General features: G+C 39.6%; 1 protein-coding gene across 22 annotated transcripts in view; it reads right to left on the bottom strand.

Annotated features, from left to right (window-relative positions):
- GRM7 (glutamate metabotropic receptor 7) overlaps nucleotides 1–20,221 on the bottom strand; it is a 1,142,612-nt gene that overhangs the window by 160,627 nt on the left and 961,764 nt on the right. For all 22 annotated transcript variants that reach the window (XR_014232667.1, XR_014232668.1, XR_014232669.1 and 19 more), the window contains one exon: nucleotides 5,602–6,537. Coding sequence is in view for 9 of the 22 variants with exons in the window: in XM_082347526.1 (XP_082203652.1) it covers nucleotides 5,602–6,537 (936 nt within the window). In the remaining 13 variants the exon portion in view is untranslated. The remainder of the gene's footprint in view (nucleotides 1–5,601; nucleotides 6,538–20,221) is intronic.

The following is a 20,221-nucleotide window of genomic DNA, read 5'->3' on the forward strand; positions in this document are numbered from 1 at the left end:
AATGACAATGAAAACATGATGATCCAAAACCTATGGGATACAGCAAAAGCAGTTCTAAGAGGGAAGTTTATAGCTATACAAGCCTACCTCAAGAAACAAGAAAAATCTCAAATAAACAATCTAACCTTACACCTAAAGGAACTAGAGAAAGAAGAACAAATAAAACCCAAAGTTAGCAGAAGGAAAGAAATCATAAAGATCAGAGCAGAAATAAATGAAATAGAAACAAATAAAACAATAGCAAAGATCAATAAAACTAAAAGCTGGGTCTTTGAGAAGATAAACAAAATTGATAAACCTTTAGCCAGACTCATCAAGAAAAAGAGGGAGAGGAACTCAAATCAATAAAATTAGATATGAAAAAGGAGAAGTTACAGCAGACACCGCAGAAATACAAAGCATCCTAACAGACTACTACAAGCAACTCTTATGCCAATAAAATGGACAACCTGGAAGAAATGGACAAATTCTTAGGAAGGTATAACCTTCCAAGACTGAATCAGGAAGAAATAGAAAATATGAACAGACCAACCACAAGTAATGAAATTGAAACTGTGATTAAACATCTTCCAACAAACAAAAGTCCAGGACCAGATGGCTTCACAGGTGAATTCTATCAAACATTTAGAGAAGAGCTAACACCCATCCTTCTCAAACTCTTCCAAAAATTTGCAGAGGAAGGAACACTCCGAAACTCATTCTATGAGGCCACCATCATCCTGATACCAAAACCAGACAAAGATACTACAAAAAAAGAAAATTACAGACCAATATCACTCATGAATATAGATGCAAAAATCCTCAACAAAATACTAACAAACAGAATCCAACAACACATTAAAAGAATCATACACCATGATCAAGTGGGATTTACCCCAGGGATGCAAGGATTCTTCAATATACGCAAATCAATCAATGTGATACACCATATTAACAAACTGAAGAATAAAAACCATATGATCATCTCAATAGCTGCAGAAAAAGCTTTTGACAAAGTTCAACACCCATTTATGATAAAAACTCTCCAGAAAGTGGGCAAAGAGGGAACCTACCTCAACATAATAAAGGCCATATACAACAAATCCACAGCCAACAAACATCATTCTTAATGGTGAAAAACTGAAAGCATTTCCTCTAAGATCAGGATCAAGACAAGGATGTCCACTCTCACCACTATTATTCAACGTAGTTTTGGAAGTCCTAGCCATGGCAATCAGAGAAGAAAAAGAAATAAAAGGAATACAAACTGGAAAAGAAGAAGTAAAACTGTCATTGTTTGCAGATGACATGATACTATATACAGAGAACCCTAAAGATGCCACCAGAAAACTACTAGATCTAATCAATGAATTTGATAGAGTTGCAGGATACAAAATTAATGCACAGAAATCTCTTGCATTCCTATACACTAATGATGAAAAATCTGAAAGAGAAATTAAGGAAACACTCCCATTTACCACTGCAACAAAAAGAATAAAATACCTAGGAATAAACCTACCTAGGGAGACAAAAGACCTGTATGCAGAAAACTATAAGACACTGATGAAAGAAATTAAAGATGATACAAACAGATGGAGAGATGTACCATGTTCTTGGATTGGAAGAATCAATATTGTGAAAATGTCTATACTACCCAAAGCAATCTACAGATTCCGTGCAATCCCTATCAAATTACCAATGGCATTTTTTACAAAACTAGAACAAAAAATCTTAAAATTTGTATGGAGACACAAAAGACCCTGAATAGCCAAAGCAGTCTTGAGGGAAATAAACGGAGCTGGAGGAATCAGACTCCCTGACTTCAGACTATACTGCAAAGCTACAGTAATCAAGACAATATGGTACTGGCACAAAAACAGAAACATAGATCAATGGAACAAGATAGAAAGCCCAGAGATAAACCCACACACCTATGGTCAACTAATCTATGATGAAGAAGGCAAGGATATACAACAGAGAAAGGACAGTCTCTTCAATAAGTGGTGCTGGGAAAACTGGACAGCCACATGTAAAAGAATGAAATTAGAACACTCCCTAACACCATACACAAAAATAAACTCCAAATGGATTCGAGACCTAAATGTAAGACCGGACACTATAAAACTCTTAGAGGAAAACATAGGAAGAACACTCTCTGACATAAATCACAGCAAGATCTTTTTTGATCCACCTCCTAGAGTAATGGAAATAAAAACAAAAATAAAAAAATGGGACTTAATGAAACTTCAAAGCTTTTGCACAGCAAAGGAAACCATAAACATGATGAAAGGACAACCCTCAGAATGGGAGAAAATATTTGCAAACAAGTCAACGGACAAAGGATTAATTTCCAAAATATATAAACAGCTCATGCAGCTCAATATTAAAGAAACAAACAATCCAATCCAACAATGGGCAGGAGACCTAAATAGACATTTCTCCAAAGAAGACATACAGATGGCCAAGAAACACATGAAAAGCTGCTCAACATCACTAATTATTAGAGAAATGCAAATCAAAACTACAATGAGGTATCACCTCACACCAGTTAGAATGGGCATCATCAGAAAATCTACAAACAACAAATGCTGGAGAGGGTGTGGAGAAAAGGGGAAACTCTTGCACTGTTGGTGCGAATGTAAATTGATACAGCCACTACGTAGAACAGTATGGAGGTTCCTTAAAAAACTAAAAATAGAATTACCATGTGATCCAGCAATCCTACTACTGGGCATATACCCAGAGAAAACCATAATTCAAAAAGACACATGCACCCCAATGTTCATTGCAGCACTATTTACAATAGCCAGGTCATGGAAGCAACCTAAATGCCCTTTGACAGACGAATGGATAAAGAAGTAGTGGTACATATATACGATGGAATATTACTCAGCCATAAAAAGGAACGAAATTGGGTCATTAGTTTAGACGCGGATGGGTCTAGAGGCTGTCATACAGAGTGAAGTAAGTCAGAAAGAGGAAAAACAAATATCGTATATTAACACATGTATGTGGAACCTAGAAAAATGGTACAGATGAACTGGTTTGCAGGGCAGAAGTTGAGACACAGATATAGAGAACAAACGTATGGACACTAAGGGGGGAAAGCCGCGGTGGTGTGGGGATGGTGGTGTGATGAATTGGGCGATTGGGATTGATAAGTATACACTGATGTGTATAAAATTGATGACTAATAAAAAAATAAATAAAAAAGAAGATAAGGAAAATAGAAAGTAAAAAAAATAAAAAAAAAAATTCCATGGTTTCATGTACTCTAGCCATATGCCTAGCATGAAGGCATGCCCATTTTCATGCAAAATTCACTGTTCCCAGTTGGCAATTTGGTACCTTTAATTGTGTCAAACAACTTTGTAAAACATCATAATTCACTGAGAGTATACAAAGAGAAATATGTGCCTTCTATATTCTTCTATATATTCTATATATATTCTATATATATTCTATATATACAAAGCACACTGCTTGAAGACAGCTTAGTTTTTCCTGTAGTCCGGTTCTACCAATGCAATGTTTTCTAGAACAACCAGAATCAGTGAATCCAGCTCCTGAAAACTTGTATCCTTCTCAGGTTTTTAAATGAGTAAATTACACCCCTGATCTTAACTAACAAGATGCAGAGTCATGACTAGAAATGACAAATGAAATGGTAGAGACCTATAATGCCAAATATGCATTACAACAAGTCTCATCTATAGAACAGCTGCAATGATCCCTGCCTTTTATATTCCTCAAGCACAAATTTACAAGAAAAAGCTCTAATATTTTTATCCTGTTGCATGGGAAATTGTGTTTAATAACAGAATAATGATTATCTCGATAGGCTTTGATGATGCACATCAGACCCCATAAAAATGTCCATGATTATCAACGTGCTGCCATACATTGCATTTCACTACCCTACCTCATATTTTACTATTCCCCTGGCCCAGGGATAAAGCAATGAAATGAAATTCAAGTTGGTTTCACAGATAGTAAACATGCATTATGAATTTGAAACATACTTCCGGACACATACTTTGCTCACTGAGCATATGTTCAAGAAGAACTTCCTCTAAGAACTTCCTTTTATGACTAAAACCATAATCTGGAACCATTCACTGTCCTTGGTTTTAGAATTCTATGTGCTTTCATAAGATATTTGCCTTTTTTATTTTAAACACAGTCCAATCTTATAGCTGCTGAATCAAACCGTTTAGGTAAAAGACATCTTTTCAGTTGGAAAACCAGCCAAAGCCCATTAATCCTTTCTATGATTATAAACAACCAGATTCAACTAATTCCCAGAAGCAGAGATTTGTATATTTGTAGACATTTCTACTTCAGTCCTTGTTCTCCCCACTTGGGGCGCTAAATCCTTGAATGTTTAAGAGACTTCTCCAAAGTGATGTGGTACCAGGCTAGACGCCTGATGTGCTGACTTCTAATCAAGCTGTAACTGTGCTCTCTCTATAGAGTGTGCCAGTGAGGACTTAAGTCTCAGTTCTGGCTTCAGCTGTACTGACGTGCCAGAGCTACCTTCACTGAGTAAAGGACACCACGTCTTATTAAGATCAACCTATTAGGACTGCCCAGTTTGCATATATACAAAACCATATCCAGGTAAGCACAGAGCTCAGATGTATATGAATCACGTTTAGAATCAACACGGTAGCATTGCCTGATTCGCACACATGTCAAACCTACAGCTACACATATATTAGTTGCGTTAAGATTCAACATATTAGGACTGCCTAGCTTACAGACTCATAAAAAACATAAAACTCTATATATGGGGAGGGGGAGGTCATGTACACTGAACATATCTAGGGTCAACATTTTAGGGCCCACTAATTTTGAAAACTTTGAACTTTTGCAGCCAGATGACACTTCCCCTGTGACATACTGGCCCTCCCACTGCTGGAGACTTGAGTCTCTGATATCGCTCTGCCTCATTTGAGGCAATTACTGTACATCTAGCTGTAGGGAGCCTATAGACTGGAATGACAACCAAAGGTCTCCTATGTCCACCCATTTAGAGATACATGTAGATACAGACATATGATGTATAGTTCACACACGTGATCCAATCCACAGTGAGCGCCTACACAGCCACTAGGAAGAGAGAGAGCTGGTGATGACATCCTTATCCTGGGAAATAATGGGCTGTGGCCCTCCTCTCTTATCCCAAGGAAATACATATGAAAGAAGAGGCAGTGGGTAATGAATGATAGGAAGGTTTAATTTAGACAGATTGGATTATGTTATACTGGATAATCTCTTGCTACATTGCATCACTCTCTAATCAGTTGACTTGAAAAGGCTACACCTCTGGTTGGTTTCCAGTGGAATGAATGTATTGGATTGGCCAAAAAGTTCATTCGGGTTTTCGGTACAATGTCACAGAAACACCCGGACGAACTTTTTGGCCAACCCAATAGCACAGCTCAAGGCAGGTTTTGCACTTCTACAGCACTGATGCCTATTAATTCAGGATTTGTCTAGTCTTGGGAATACCATTCTGCATTTTTAAAACCTCTTGCTCTATACAATCGATTTGGCTTCAATATTTTCAAAAAGGAACACATTTCTGAAACGCATGGTGCGGTGTGCATTTTCACTTACCTTTTCCGCCGACTGAGCGGTGCCAAAAAAAATGGGAATGAAGGCAAGCCAGACTATACACGTCGTGTACATGGTGAATCCAATGGGCTTGGCTTCATTAAAATTCTCTGGGACACCCCGAGTCTTGATGGCATACACAGTACATGTGACCATGAGAAGAATGCTATATCCCAAGGAGCAGATAATCTGGAGATCCGTAATGTCACATTTGAGAACTCCCCGGGCCTGCTCAGGGTTCATTGTCTTATGTTCATCATAGTCTATGATGATGTTGGGTGGGTCAACACCAAACCAAATGAAGACACCTAGAAGCTGAACTGATATTAAACTAGAAGTGATCGCCAGCTGTGATGTTGGGCTTATGAGTCTGGGAGCTGTCACTGATTTCTTGCCCTGTTCGAATATGCGATAAATCCGATTGGTTTTTGTCAAAAGGGCTGCATAACTGATGCACATACCCAAGCCCAAGAAAACTCGCCGGAAAGAACACACTGCCACATCAGGTTTGGCTATCATCAGGAAAGTGATGATGTAGCAAAGAAAGATGCCCGTCAACAGAACATAGCTCAGTTCCCGCCCAGATGCCCGGACGATGGGAGTGTCATTGTAGCGGATGAAAGTGGCCATGACAAATATAGTGGCGATGATCCCCAACATGGCGAGGAAGACAGGGATGACGGCCCAGGGGGAGTGCCACTCCAGTTTGATGATGGGGATCTCCTGGCAGCCGGTTCGGTTTTCATTGGGTCGCTGGTCGTAGGGGCAATGCTGGCATGTCATCTCATCAAACTGGTACTGGTAGCCATCACAAGGCTCACAGGTCCAGCAGCAAGGAGTTCCCTTCTGTGTCTTCTTTCTTTGCCCAGGTTTGCATGGCAGTGTACACACTGACGGGGGGATCTCCCGGAGTCCTTTACCCCACTGCATGTCCTCTATCTGCAACAAGAAATAAGAAGGTGCAACAGGTAGGTTAGTTAAGAGGAAAGAAAAAGAACAATAACAACAAACAGTAATGACAGCAACATGTGAGACTTGACAAGGTAAAGCAACTAACCCCCAGCTGCAGGAGCTACAACCAAGATTCACCCCCACACCGTTCCACTGAAGCATCTTCAGTCTTCAGCACTGCAGAGTGTGCCAAACACGCCGGACTGTAAGAATTCCCTGTGGTAGCTATCGGAAATACAGATTCCCTGTTCCCACCCTAGACCCCCCAAATAAGAATATCCTGACAAGGAGCCTTTGGATCTTTATTTTCAACAAGTACTTAGAGGATTCTTAGGATTAGATAAAGTCAGAGACTACTGACGTGCTCTCTACTGCCGTCTCCTGGGTAATAAGTGCAAATGTCCCAAATTAAGTCAAAAATCTTAAGTAACGTGAAAAGCTATATTCATTTCCCTTATAAGATGCTTTTGTTTTTTTAAATTGGTTTTAAATTATTTTGGATGACATTGCAGTGCTAACCACCTTTTCTAAAATTCTGTAGGCATCACTGCCATTTTCATTGAGAAATTTTGAAGCAAATGAACCTATTTATCACAGAGGAGTGATAAGTTTCATTATTGAGGGTTTTAATTGTAGTTAACGAAGCATTTGATAAGAAAGTAATATGGTCTGGAAACCTTTCAAGATTAGCCATGTACCTATTTGGAGATGAAATTTAAACTAAAACACTATATCCTAGAGGAGGATGAATGTGTGCTTGCTTAATTAGAATATTGGCTTTCTGGAGGGGAATTCATAATTAACAGTCTTCTGAGAAATAATGGCATTAGAAACGAAGAAGAACTTTATTACTGGGCTGATATCTCATCTTTTCCAGCACAGCATCTATTCTTCTTTTTTTCCTGGTATCAGTTCCTCACATTTTTTTTTTTTTTCTATGTGCTTTCTGTGAGATGGGATTTACACGGAAACTCCAGGGGCAGCAAGCAAGACCCAGGCTGGGCCAATTAGGATATGGTGTCGTTCTCAAGCTTGAGTACACATTAGAATCACTTGGAGGGGTTTTTACAACCCAGCATGCTGAACCCCACTCTCAGATTTTCTGATTCACTGGGACTAGGATGGGACCCGAGAGTATATATTTCTAACAAAATCACACATGGTGTTGCTGGAGATTCTCTAGCCATCACACTTTGTCAACCACTGATACATTCCAACCTCCTAGCCCCAGAGACTGGGTCAGGGATTGGGTCATTACAGAATGGCACAGCATTTAACTTCACGGCTTTTACAGAGATTATGTAGGATAAAAATCTTTGTTTCTGTTGGACTTGCAGTTTCCAGGATGTAAGGATGCTGGTGCTCATGGCTATAAAGAGAAAGTCATTTCTCAGAGGAAGAAGCCAATACAAAGGAAAGCAGAGTAGAGAATTGAAGAGAAAGATTACTGATAAGCCTGTTTAAGCTCCTGGATACGGCTCTGCCTGAAGCAGGTTTTCCCTATATTGTGTCATTATGTGACTCAGTAAACTCTGCTATGCTGAAATACTTTGAATTGCATTTCTCTTACTTGTAACCAAGGGTCCTGAAAAATATACCTCCTAAAGGAATAATTTTATTATCTATGTGTTGCAAAAGATGTACTTAAAAAATACACAAATACATTCCAGTGAACAAATTTGGCTGATATTCCCCATATCTAGTTAATCAAATTTTTAAGATATGTGAACAAAAATATAGGTTAGAGAGATACTGGAAAGTCTTAACTATTTTTATTGATTGATTGATTGATTGATTTGGCTGCATTGGGTCTTCGTTGCTGTGCGCAGGCTTTCTCTATGTTCGGGGAGCAGGGGCTGCTCTTTGTTGTGGTGTGAGGCTTCTCATTGTGGTGGCTTCTCTTGTTGCAGAACACGGGCTCTAGGTGTGCGGGCTTCAGTAGTTGTGGCACACGGGCTCAGTAGTTGTGGCTCACAGGCTTAGTTGCTCTGCGGCATGTGGGATATTCCCAGACCATGGATCAGAACCCGTGTCCCCTGAATTGGCAGGTGGATTCTTAACCACTGCACCACGAGGGAAGTCCCTGAGCCTTTTTAAAATGCATACTTTTAAGAGATAAGGGGGGGAACTAATTTATTGCTCAGTGGAATTTGAATGCTCTGTTAAAACAGGATGCAGTGTATAGAAAGGTGTGATACTTCCATCAAAACTTGAATGAGAACTCCATCAACATCTGAATCAAATGTAGTTAATTCTGGGGGAAAGAACAGCTCAAGGATTAAACTTTATAAAATATTATAACCTTCTAGTGATTGAATTTAAACTTTAATCAGAGACCCAAGTGTCTTTGGATGACTCCTATGAACTCATTTGCCTGAGCACAAAGCCCAAGTCAGCACTAATAAATCTAACTAGATATAAAACATAATCATTTCTTTCTCAACATCATCATTTTTGAGCCAGTAGGTCATTGTCAGCCATCCCAAAGTCATAAAATTAAGGAAATAATTTGTAATGAGAGAAAAAGACATGCATTAACTTTATAAACATCCAATTCCAAGAAGTTGGAACCTAAAAAATTGCTATTATTAATACAAATGTTTCAAAATATCAAAGTAAAAGGCCCTACTCATGGTTAGTAAGAAAGACTAACAAAGAAACCTTACAAATAAATATCATTAGCGAAACTTGAGATTGCCTGATTCCAACACGAGTGGGAACTAATATGCCATATGATTAAACTTAAGCTATGGAATAGATGTAGGGCTCATACAAATATAAAAACAAATTATCATTATATGTAATATTTCATAGCCAATTTCAAATGTTGCCAGCTTGCAATCCCCCCTCACCACAAATAAAATGGTCAGCAATGCTGAACAGCTTTTTTTCTCAACTTAACCAAATGTATACAACAGCTATAACCACAAACATTACACTGGCTACTTAATTTGTTTTCAATTTTCATTTAAAGTAGATCTCAACTCAATTTAATTGTATATATTAAAGCAACAAAGTTGCTTCTTGCTCCAAATGAACAGAAGTCTAATTTACTTGCTTTGCCAACAAAAATCATTATTGAAAATGCAATTTATGTTCCATAAAGGTACCAACTAACCTTTAAGAGCTCCAGTAAGTGAGAATTTTGTTAAAGTGACACATATGATTTGTGTATATCTTTACCTATCCACACAAATTTAGTGCCTTGTTTCATAAGAAGAAACAGCTGCAAATGCCCAGGGGCACCTATTTCAAAGAGGATAATAATTTAGGGTTTTGAAAAATTAACTGTAATGTCAATTGACTTTGTCAAAAGGCTAGAAGGAATGCAAATTTCAAGTTTGTTCTAAACTCTGCAACAAAACTGTGTTTTATTTAGCTCGAAAGCCAAAGTTAAATTGCAGAAAAATGTAAAAAATTAATAAACAGAAATCTCAATCAAAGAGTGTCAGGAGAAGGGGGAGATCTCACGCCCTGTGCCCATAGCTGAACCCAACAGGAAGAAGACTCCTCCTCTTCCTTGGCAAGGACTCGGCCAGTGAAAAGCCATGAACCTTTTACTATTGCCCTCCAACTTCCTTTTCCCCTCTATAAGAGTGTTCTCCTTTCCTTGCTGTGAGGGGTCTTGCATGTGGCTTGCCACCGTTTCAGACCCCGAATTGCAATTCTCTTGCTGATCTCAAATAAACCCATCTTTGCTGGAGCAATATATGTCAGTCTATTTATTTCAGGTCAACAAAGATTAGGAAAAAGGCTAGGATGTTTACCATCGTCTTCTTTAGAAGATATAGTTCTAAATTCCCTGATAAGAATGCATTTTCTTCCTGGACATCCCAAGTTTATGGTTACTGGATACTGGATACTGGATCAGCTCAGTACCTGGCTCATGGCAAAGGACTGCTGAGATCTCAGCTCTTGGCAAGAGAATACACCTGTAAAGCTAGTATCATCAATTAACACCATGCATGGTGCATAGATTTTATCGATAAGTGAATCAATTGTTTAAAAAAGAGAAAATTAGGTAATTCTGGCCAATGAAAGCAAAAATAAGCCTTTTGTGGAGTCCTAGGAAAGCGTTCTTCACTCTTTAAAGTAGAGACACAAAGAAGAGATATGCTGTCTTCAGCCTTTGATGTGTGCAAATGTGATATATGGAGCTGCAGCAGCCATTGTGCCACCATGAAGAGACAAGCTGAAGGAACAAAGCTGATATGCTGAGGATAGTAAAACAAAAACAAAAACAGAATTTGTATCTTTGATGTTATCAAAGTAACTTTCACATTCCTATAAACAAGCTTCACTCGAACAGAAATGCAGTACATCTAGTCAGCCAATCTCCAAAGGCTAAGTCAACTCAGGGGCTTCTCACCCCAAAAAGGGTTGACTATGTGGGCCCAGCCCATCAGATAATTTTTATATGTCTTTTCCTTGTTTGTTATTCTTTATCCTATAAGAGCTTTCCGCTTTCCACCCCATTTTGCAGTTCTCTGAAAGAAGACTGTCCACAAAGTTTTAAATAAAATGTGTCTGTACTGCCTAAATTGTCTTCTTTAATCATTTTTTTTAAACAGTGGCATTATTTTGTCAACCAAATGAACCAACACTGGTACCACCCTACCCTGAACTGCGAACATGAAACAGTAAACTTCCCTTGGTTAACCAATACCTCATGGGTAGCCCACTACTTGCAGTCAAACATTCTAATACACTCTTTCTTATTTCTGCAGCTGGTACGTGAAGGCCTGAGACTATTGGACAGTTAGCCAATAATTCAAGTTCTTGCGTGGGTAGTAGAGAGTTCCAGGAGGAAAGGAAACTTGTGAATCACACGTGATCGGATACACTTGTCTTTGTCTCCTGAAAGCACTCAGAAAAGAGGGTGGTAAACACCTGGACTCAAAAAATCAGCTGTGACTCCACTGCTTCTGGCTCAGACAGAGAGAATGAAAAAGTACCTGTCAGCTGAAGTTCTTTAGCACATGTATTTGGCAAAGAAAAACTGGGGTCTGGCTCTAGCAGAGAAAGCTATTCCACCGGGGATGCGCAAACCTTATAATCACTGGAATTTTAAAATAAAACCCAATGAGTTGCTGTCTTACTGCCAAATGCAGGGATCAAACTGAGAGGATTTTTATAAACACTGTTCAGTGCATCCATTTTTATCTAGAAGACATTTTCTCCCTGAAGGAAAACTGTGTCACTGCAGGGATATTTTCTCCAGTGAAGTTCCATTTGCATTTTCCAGCATACACTCTGTAGAGCAAGCTGGCTGGTATTTTTGTTGCATAATTCTTTGCAACAGCATTATTTTTACTTATTAAAACCTTAATAGAATGAGCTAATTTAACAAGAGCTTTCTTATTAAACACCATTTGTTCATTACAATATATATGTCCTGGCTAATTTATGAAAAAATCTTTTCAGGAAAAATGCACAAGAATGCTGAATTTCTAATACTAGAAAATAAGCAGGTTTAGGTTCCGGTGGGGAATGGGTAAGGTAGAATGGCTTTACAAGGAATTTTGTAGTATCTCAATGTCTTTTTTTTTTCTTTTTTAAGCCTCAGCCCTGATTGTTAAATTTTAGGCAGCAGGACTGGACTGTAAAACAGAATTTCGGGACTGCTATAAACACACTTAATTCAAATTCTACTTACTCAAAATTTGGAATTATTTGTACAGTTCATCGTGTTTAATATACTCTAGGAAGAAAGTGCCATACGCTTTCTTCATTAAAGTGTATATAAAAGATCGTACATAAAAGAGTACATAATTGACTAGTTTTAACTACGGTAGTCCCTGGGCACCCATGGACGGATTTAGAGCTTCATCTCACTGTAAAGCACCTCGAGGTCCAAGATGTGGGCAGCTCTGTACTGCTACTAAGACCTTTTTTTAAAAAAATTTTTACTGAACTATAGTTATAACATTGTGTTAATTTCTTCTGCACAACAAAGCAACTCAGCTATATGTGCGTATATATATGTATTCTTTTTCATATTCTTTTCCATTATGGTTTGTCACAGGATATTGAATATACTTCCCTGTGCTGTACAGTAGGACCTTGTTGTTTATCCATTCTGTATATAAGAGTTTGCCTCTGCTAACCCCAAACTCCCATTCCTTCCCTGCCCTCCCCCTGCCCCTTGGCAATCAAAGTCTGTTCTCCATGTGACTCTGTTTCTGTTTTATGGATATGTTCATTTGTGTCATATCTTAGATTCCACACGTAAGTGATTTCATATGGTATTTGTCTTTCTCTTTCTGACTTAATTCGCTTAGTATGATAATCTCTAAGTCCATCCATGTTGCTGCAAATGGCATTATTTCATTATTTTTGATGCCTGAGTAATAGTTCATTGGAGATATATATATATATATATATATGTATATTTAGATATATGTATGTATTGAATACACACACATACACACACATACCCCACATCTTCTTTAGCCATTCCTTTGTTCATGGACATTTAGGTTGTTTCCATGTCTTGGCTATTGTGAATAGTGCTGCTATGAACACAGGGGTGCATGTATCTTTTCCAATTATAGTTTTGTCTGGGTATATGCCCAGGAGTGGGATTGCTGGATCATATGGCAGCTCTATTTTCATTTTTTTGAGGAACCTCCATACTGTTTTCCATGGCGGCTACACCAATTTACATTCCCACCAACAGTGTAGGAGGGTTCCCTTTTCTCCACACCCTCTCCAGCATTTGTTATTTGTACACTTTTTAATGATGGCCATTCTGACGGGTGTGAGGTGGAACCTCACTGTAGCTTTGATTTGCATTTCTCTAATAATTAGCAATGTTGAGCATCATTTCATGTGCCTATTGGCCATCTGTATATCTGCTCTGAATTAAGACCTTTTTTTGAATTATGCCAGTGGCTCCCAAACTTGACTGCACATTTCAATCACTTGGGGATCTTCTAAAAATTCCAAATAGGCAGCAGGGTGTTTGAAAGCTCCTCTGGTCATATGTAGACAAGTATGGGAAAGAATGAACTAAACTCTCTGAAGGGCTGGAATTTAGGAGAAAATATTTGTTTTGTTTAGCAAACCTATTGACTGCAGGCTTCTATTCTTGACCTTAGGATGCACTAGCTCTCATTAAAAGTCCGAGAAGGTCACCTAAAATGCTCAGTTATACTCTTATGGTTTAATGGGTAAGTATGGCGCTGTAGTGGAATTACAAATTTTCACAGTTCAGGAAGGTCTCTGGACTTATATTTCATAATGTCATTGGCTAAACAACTTAAAATGCCTAGAAAGGCTCAGCCCATAAAGCAAACAACTGATGTGAGAGTAAAATAATGCTTCTCCTCAAAACAAAGTCTAAAGGAACACAAAATAAATTACACGTCCATGCAAATACATATTGAATTATACATCAAGAATAGACTTCATTAGTAGTTCTGCCAAAATGATCTGCATTTATTATTTCTTTTTTTTGTTTTTGTTTATTTATTTATTTTTGGCTGCGTTGGGTCTTCGTTGCTGTGCGTGGGCTTTCTCTAGTTGCGGCGAGTGGGGGCTACTCTTTGTTGAGGTGCACAGGCTTCTCATTGCGGTGGCTTCTCTTGTTGCGGAGCACAGGCTCTAGGCGCACAGGCTTCAGTAGCTGTGGCACGTGGGTTCAGTAGTTGTGGCTTGTGGGCTCTAGAGCACAGGCTCAGTAGTTGTGGCACAGGGGCTTAGCTGCTCTGCGGCATGTGGGATCTTCCTGGACCAGGGCTTGAACCCGTGTCCCCTGCATTGGCAGGCGGATTCTTAACCACTGCGCCACCAGGGAAGCCCTGCATTTACTATTTCAATGCTTGTGTTTCCCTTAAGTACAAGGGGAAAGGCGGGTGCTATTTATTAAATTTGCATAATTAAAAGCTCCCAGACTGATTGATCAGTTTGCCCCCAAAGTAATTCTACATTTCTTTCTTTATCACACCTTTCTATACCTCTAACTAAAAAAGGGTTATCTTTACTTGGCTTCAGAACTTCCTTTTATTTATTTTTTATTTTATTTTTTCCAGAAGAATCAGGACAGCCTTCTGGGGAAACTTCGATTTTTCACAATGTTGATGCTTTTTCAAAATTACCATATACTCAGTTGGCCAAACAATACACATCTGCTAACACTAGTTAGCTATCTCTTTCAGAAACAAAACTGCCAGGAGAGGAGCCATCTCCTTATAATGTACATGTTAACTACAAATCATCTCTTATTTAGTCCTCCTCTGGGGACACAGTTCCCTAAATGATGCTTACCAATCAAACATTAGGTATTTAATCTTGCTTGAATTATTAAAAACATTTGAAAGTAGTTTTTTAAAGCATGGATTTAAGAATAATTTATAATGTAAACATATTCACATGGATGCCTCAAAAATACCTCAAATAAACTTGTTCAAAACTGAATTCATGATCTGCACCAGGAATTGGCAAACTATGGCCCCCAGTGCGCCAAATCCTGCCCACCACCTGATTTCATAAATAAAGTTTTACTGGAACATCACCACACTGTTCATTTACATATTGCCTCTAGCCGATTTTAGGCTACACTGGTAGAACTGAGTAGTTGTGAATGCATGGCCCGCAAAACCTAACCTATTTACTATCTGGCCCTTTACAGAAAACATCGGCTGACTCAGAGGCAATGACAAAAGAAGGACAAAGCCCTAGCGCATGGCAGCTTTATCAATCCATAAACCAGAAGCTATGTCATCTTTGACATCTTCCTTTCCTTTGGTACCCACCCCCTCTCACCCACATCTAAGTGACCAACAACTTGTGTTGGGTTTCTCTCTTGCAATCACTTACATTAATTATTTTATCCAACAAACTATATATTAAGTAAGGTTACTGGGTGATGGATCCCGTTTTAATCGTTGGGAGCAAAAGAGACAAAAACGAACGCCTTGGAGAAATGAATCTTCTTTTCTCACCTGTTATCACACCTCCTCTGCAAAAGCTTTCTAGGGGGTTTCTTCACCTCTCTTTCCTGCGGGCCTTTTCCTAATCCCATCCTCTGCACCACAGCCAGGAGGATTCTTTAGCATGGAGCTCTGATCACGTCCCCTTTTTTGCTTAATTCTTCAGTGACTTCTCCTTGCTCTTCAGCCTCCTAGCCGGGCATCGTCTCAAAGGGACACACGCCAGGTGGCTTCACTCTCCTGGCTCTATGTGTCCCATGAAGCACCCTGCCCCGCAGTGGCTTCTGTGCTGTAACAAGCTGTTCGATACGACTTCCTCCGCTCACCAGACTCTTGCTCAGGATGCCCCACCCTCCCTGGGTCGGTTCCTCCTTCTGTAACCTCTCAAGGATCCCTCCTCAAAGAACTGAACACCATTTGTAATTATGCAGATACGTGACTCATGAAAATCTGTCTCCCAACTCCTCTGTAAACCCAGTGAGTTCAGAGCTTCCATCCACTTTATTCAAGGCTGGAAACCCAGAATCTGAGAGGGGAGTCGAGAGCACTGGCAGGTGACAGAGGTGAGAGAAAAAACTGACCCCTACTGCAGAAGTGACCGTCCCCCAGCCAGAACTGGAGTTTAACTGCAAGTGGGGTTGATGAAAGGATCCATGAGGACTTACGTGAGTCTCATCTATTTGTTGGTCATTTAATACACATCTAAAGAATGGAGGTTTATATGTGAAATGTCCTTGGCATTTTGAGAGAAGAAAGGGAATTAAATCTGGAGCACTAAGTTGCTAGGTAGTGGAAACATGAACATAACTAACACACCATGGAGAGCAAGAAAAACAAGTCTACAGCCAAGGACAGAACTGGATTTCAATAGGTCCCTGACTGTTCTCTGCACATTCTCCTCCGGTAAACTTAGCTACAGCTCAAAATAGAAAAGAACACGAGCTAGGAAGTCAGCCTTTCCGGGGTTCAAAGACTGGCTTCATCACCTCCAGACAGTATGACCCAAGGCGAGTCAACCATGTGGAGCGTGCCTCCCTAGCTTATTTGTTATGAATGAGATGTGTTTGTGACAAATGAGACAGCATGTGTAAGGTGTGTGCCTGAGACATCGTAACTGCCTAATTATTAATTTTTACTGGAATATTTTATGGCTTCAGTGATCAACTTAAGTTTAATTAATCCAGGGAAAAACTTAAAGATGGCTATTGTCAGGCCTCCCCTCTCTCTTGAGCTCTGATTCTTCCAGCCACATATTATCAGCAACTAATGCTGTAGTGGCATTTCAGACTCTACATATCTGAAACTAGAAGTACCGCCTTCCTTCCCGTTTTCTAGATTTCTCCACCCACCCTCCAACCTGTCCTGGTATACCAGAGGAGTTAATAACATGAGCCTTGGACTCAGGCAGACATGGGTTCAAATCCTAGCAGAGTGACACCGGCCAAGCCATTTTTTTGTTTGTTTTTTAATTTTTATTGGAGTCGCTTTACAATTTTGCGTTAGTTTCTACTCTACAGCAAAGTGACTCATCCATACGTATACATATATCCCCTCTTTTTTGGATTTCCTTCCCATTTAGGTCACCACAGAGCACTGAGTAGAGTTCCTGGTGCTATACAGTAGGTTCTCATTAGTTAACTATTGTGTACATAGTATCAATAGTGTATATACGTCAATCCCCATCTCCCAATTCATCCCATCCTCCCCTTTTCCCCTTGGTATCCAGACGTTTGTTCTCCACGTTTGTGTCTCTATTTCTGCTTTGTAAATAATATCGTCTATACCAATTTTTTCAGATTCCACATATATGCATTAATATATGATATTTGTTTTTCTCTTTCTGACTTACTTCACTCTGTAGGACAGTCTCTAGGTCCATCCACATCTCTACAAATGACCCAATTTTGTTCCTTTTTATGCATGAGTAATATTCCATTGTATATATGTACCACATCTTCTTTATCCATCCTTTTGTTGATGGACATTTAGGTTGTTCCCATGTCCTGGCTATTGTAAATAGGGCTGCAATGAACTTTGGGGTGCATGTGTCTTCCTGAATTATGGTTTTCTCTGGGTATATGCCAGTAGTGGGATTGCTGGGTCACATGGTAGCCAAGTCATTTAAGCTCTCTGAACCTTATTATTATTTTTTTCAATTGTGAAATGCACATAGCAATGATTACCTCCTAGAATTGAAACCGAGCAGGACCCTGTGGGGCTTCTGGGCACAAAAGCCTTTCTGTGTCCCCTTCCCTGAGTTCCAAAGGGCAGGTTCAAACAGTTGCTAATCAGGGAAGGGGGAGGACACGCAGAGACCAGGGAGGAACAGCCAAGAAACAATGGTGCAGCCTTGGGGCAGGGTCCTGGTCCCCCTTCAAGGGACACACATAACAATATCTTTGAGCTCCTCTGCAGAACTAAAATCCCCACCAAATGGAAGATGTTAACGACTTGATGAAGCACTCTTCATATCAGACAAGGTCACCGTTTGCCCCATCATCACCTGATGCCAGATAGCCCTGCGCGCACCCTGATCCTTATCAACAACCCCACCCCTTGACTATAATACCCCCTCACAAACCCACCCCCCGTTAGGACACACAGTTTTGAGGGCATTAGCCCACTGTGTCCCCCTTTGCCTGGCAAAACAATGAAGCTATTCTTTTCTACTTCACCCAAAACTCTGTCTCCAAGAATTAATTCGGTGTCGGGGTACAGAGGCCAGATTTGGCTTCAGAATTACTGAGAAAATGAATATATGTGAAGCATGTAGTCTGGCCCATAGTAAAAGCTTAATGAGTTATATCTACTGCAATTATTATTAGTAACTGTACTGTCATCTTTGACGCCTCCTCCACCTTGCTGCCCTCAAAAAATAGCAAAGTTTGTTCCAATCTTTTTCATAAACCTCTTTCCTCTTTGTCCCCAAACACTGCTCTATTAAAGTTATCATTATTCTGTCCTCTCAATTACTTTCTTTGCTGTCAGTCTTCCCTGTCGGTTCTTATTCCTCTACTCTGCTTTATTTCTCTTCATTGTTAAGTTACTATCCGAAATTAAACATCCGGGTGTTTACTTCTGTGTTCATCTCCCTCCATGTGAAGAGATCACATTTATGTTGTTTTCTAATGTCCACCCTATGCCTAGAAGATCGGCTCACAGATGTTATTTGTCATGGAATTGCCAGGGCAGCTTCTTGGAAGGCGAGTGTGGTTCTACTGCACCCTGGATAAAGTTCACTGCCCACCTGACACAGCGCAGAGCCTCACTTTAACATTTAAGTCACTGCAAAGTGAACCCCTGATCCTCCCCTCCAGGCTCATCCACCTCCAGCCCCACCCATACCCATCTTTCTTCTAGCAAAGGGTACTGCTTGCGCTTCCCTTCAATACCGTATGGTTCCCTATTTGCATTATTTCGTTTATACTCATCCTTTTAGCTGTCATGCTTTTCCCCTAATTCTGCAACCATTCAAATAACCCAAATCTTCTCTGAAGCCTCCAAGCTGGAAATGCCCTCTCCCTCTGTTGACATCTCTTAGCATTTTATCTGTACTAGTCTCCTGCCTCTTCTGCTTCCACTGGGAACACTGGGGCTATTATGTGTTTGTTTAAATCCTCAACAGAGCCTAAAAGATGGAATGAAACTTGGACAAATTCTATTCCAAGAAAAGACATAAAGGGATACATCCTTAGGAGAAAATGCCTTCTTTTAGTGCCCTTGAATGCTCCTTACTCTTCCTTTTTGTTTGAGCCTCCCAACTCTGACTTGCTTAAATATGACAAACTATACAAGCAAGAACAACAGAAGTCCTCATATCACTGCTACTAAATCTTCTTTTCTAATCCGTGCAGCCATTCATCTTCGGTTTTCACGCTCCAGACAACTTGCAAATTGCTTTTCACCCACTCACCTGGGGTGAGTCGTGCTCTCTGCCAGGTAAGTGGGGAAGAATGCTGATCAGTTAGTTTACCCTCTGAGACAAGAAGAGCTTTTCATTTTCTTTCTGTTTTCTTTTCCCTCCTTTCTATGTTTCTATTCTCAGCCTCTGAATCTCCTGCTTCCCTTTGCTGAACTAGAGGATAGAAATTGTTTTTATACAGATTATTTAGCATCATTACCCCACATTTCATTCTGAATACGAGCCCTGCAACATAATCTTTCGAACATAGAAAACCACACCGTTCCATATCACGATGTCTGGGGAGCCACAGTGCATATTAGTTTATTAAAGACCCTGAGAAGTAATGCTATTAAGGAGAGATCATGCTTTGATTTAAGACAGTGCTTTCTAATTCTTTGGAATTCAGAACAAATAATTCTTTCCCCTGTTGTAACATCTATTATCTCAACATACTGCAGAATCTGTATCCCTCCAGTAACACTGTAGAAAACACTGACATTGGTTAACTAATATTTTGATTGGAATTCTAGCATTGCCTTTCAGATCTTTTCCCTTCTTGGACTAGTGTAACCTGTGGGGTCATGGAAAGTCAGAGAACACTAGTTCGGTTGTCAACTCTCAGAATACTAGCTGGATTGTCTAGGGCTTCTGTACGGCTTAATTTCCTCACCAGTAAAACGGAGTTGTTGGAGAATCAAATCTGATTGCATATATGAGAGTGTTTTAAAGACAGTGATATCCAATTAAAATAGGTATTTTAATTTCTTTCTTCTAACTTTCACTGTAAGAAGAATAAACTCTTATTTCATGCGGTTTTCAGGTTTCTCTTGTACAC

The sequence above is a fragment of the Balaenoptera borealis genome, assembly GCF_965194805.1.
Source record: "Balaenoptera borealis genome assembly, chromosome: 12".
Taxonomy (NCBI): Eukaryota; Metazoa; Chordata; class Mammalia; order Artiodactyla; family Balaenopteridae; genus Balaenoptera; species Balaenoptera borealis.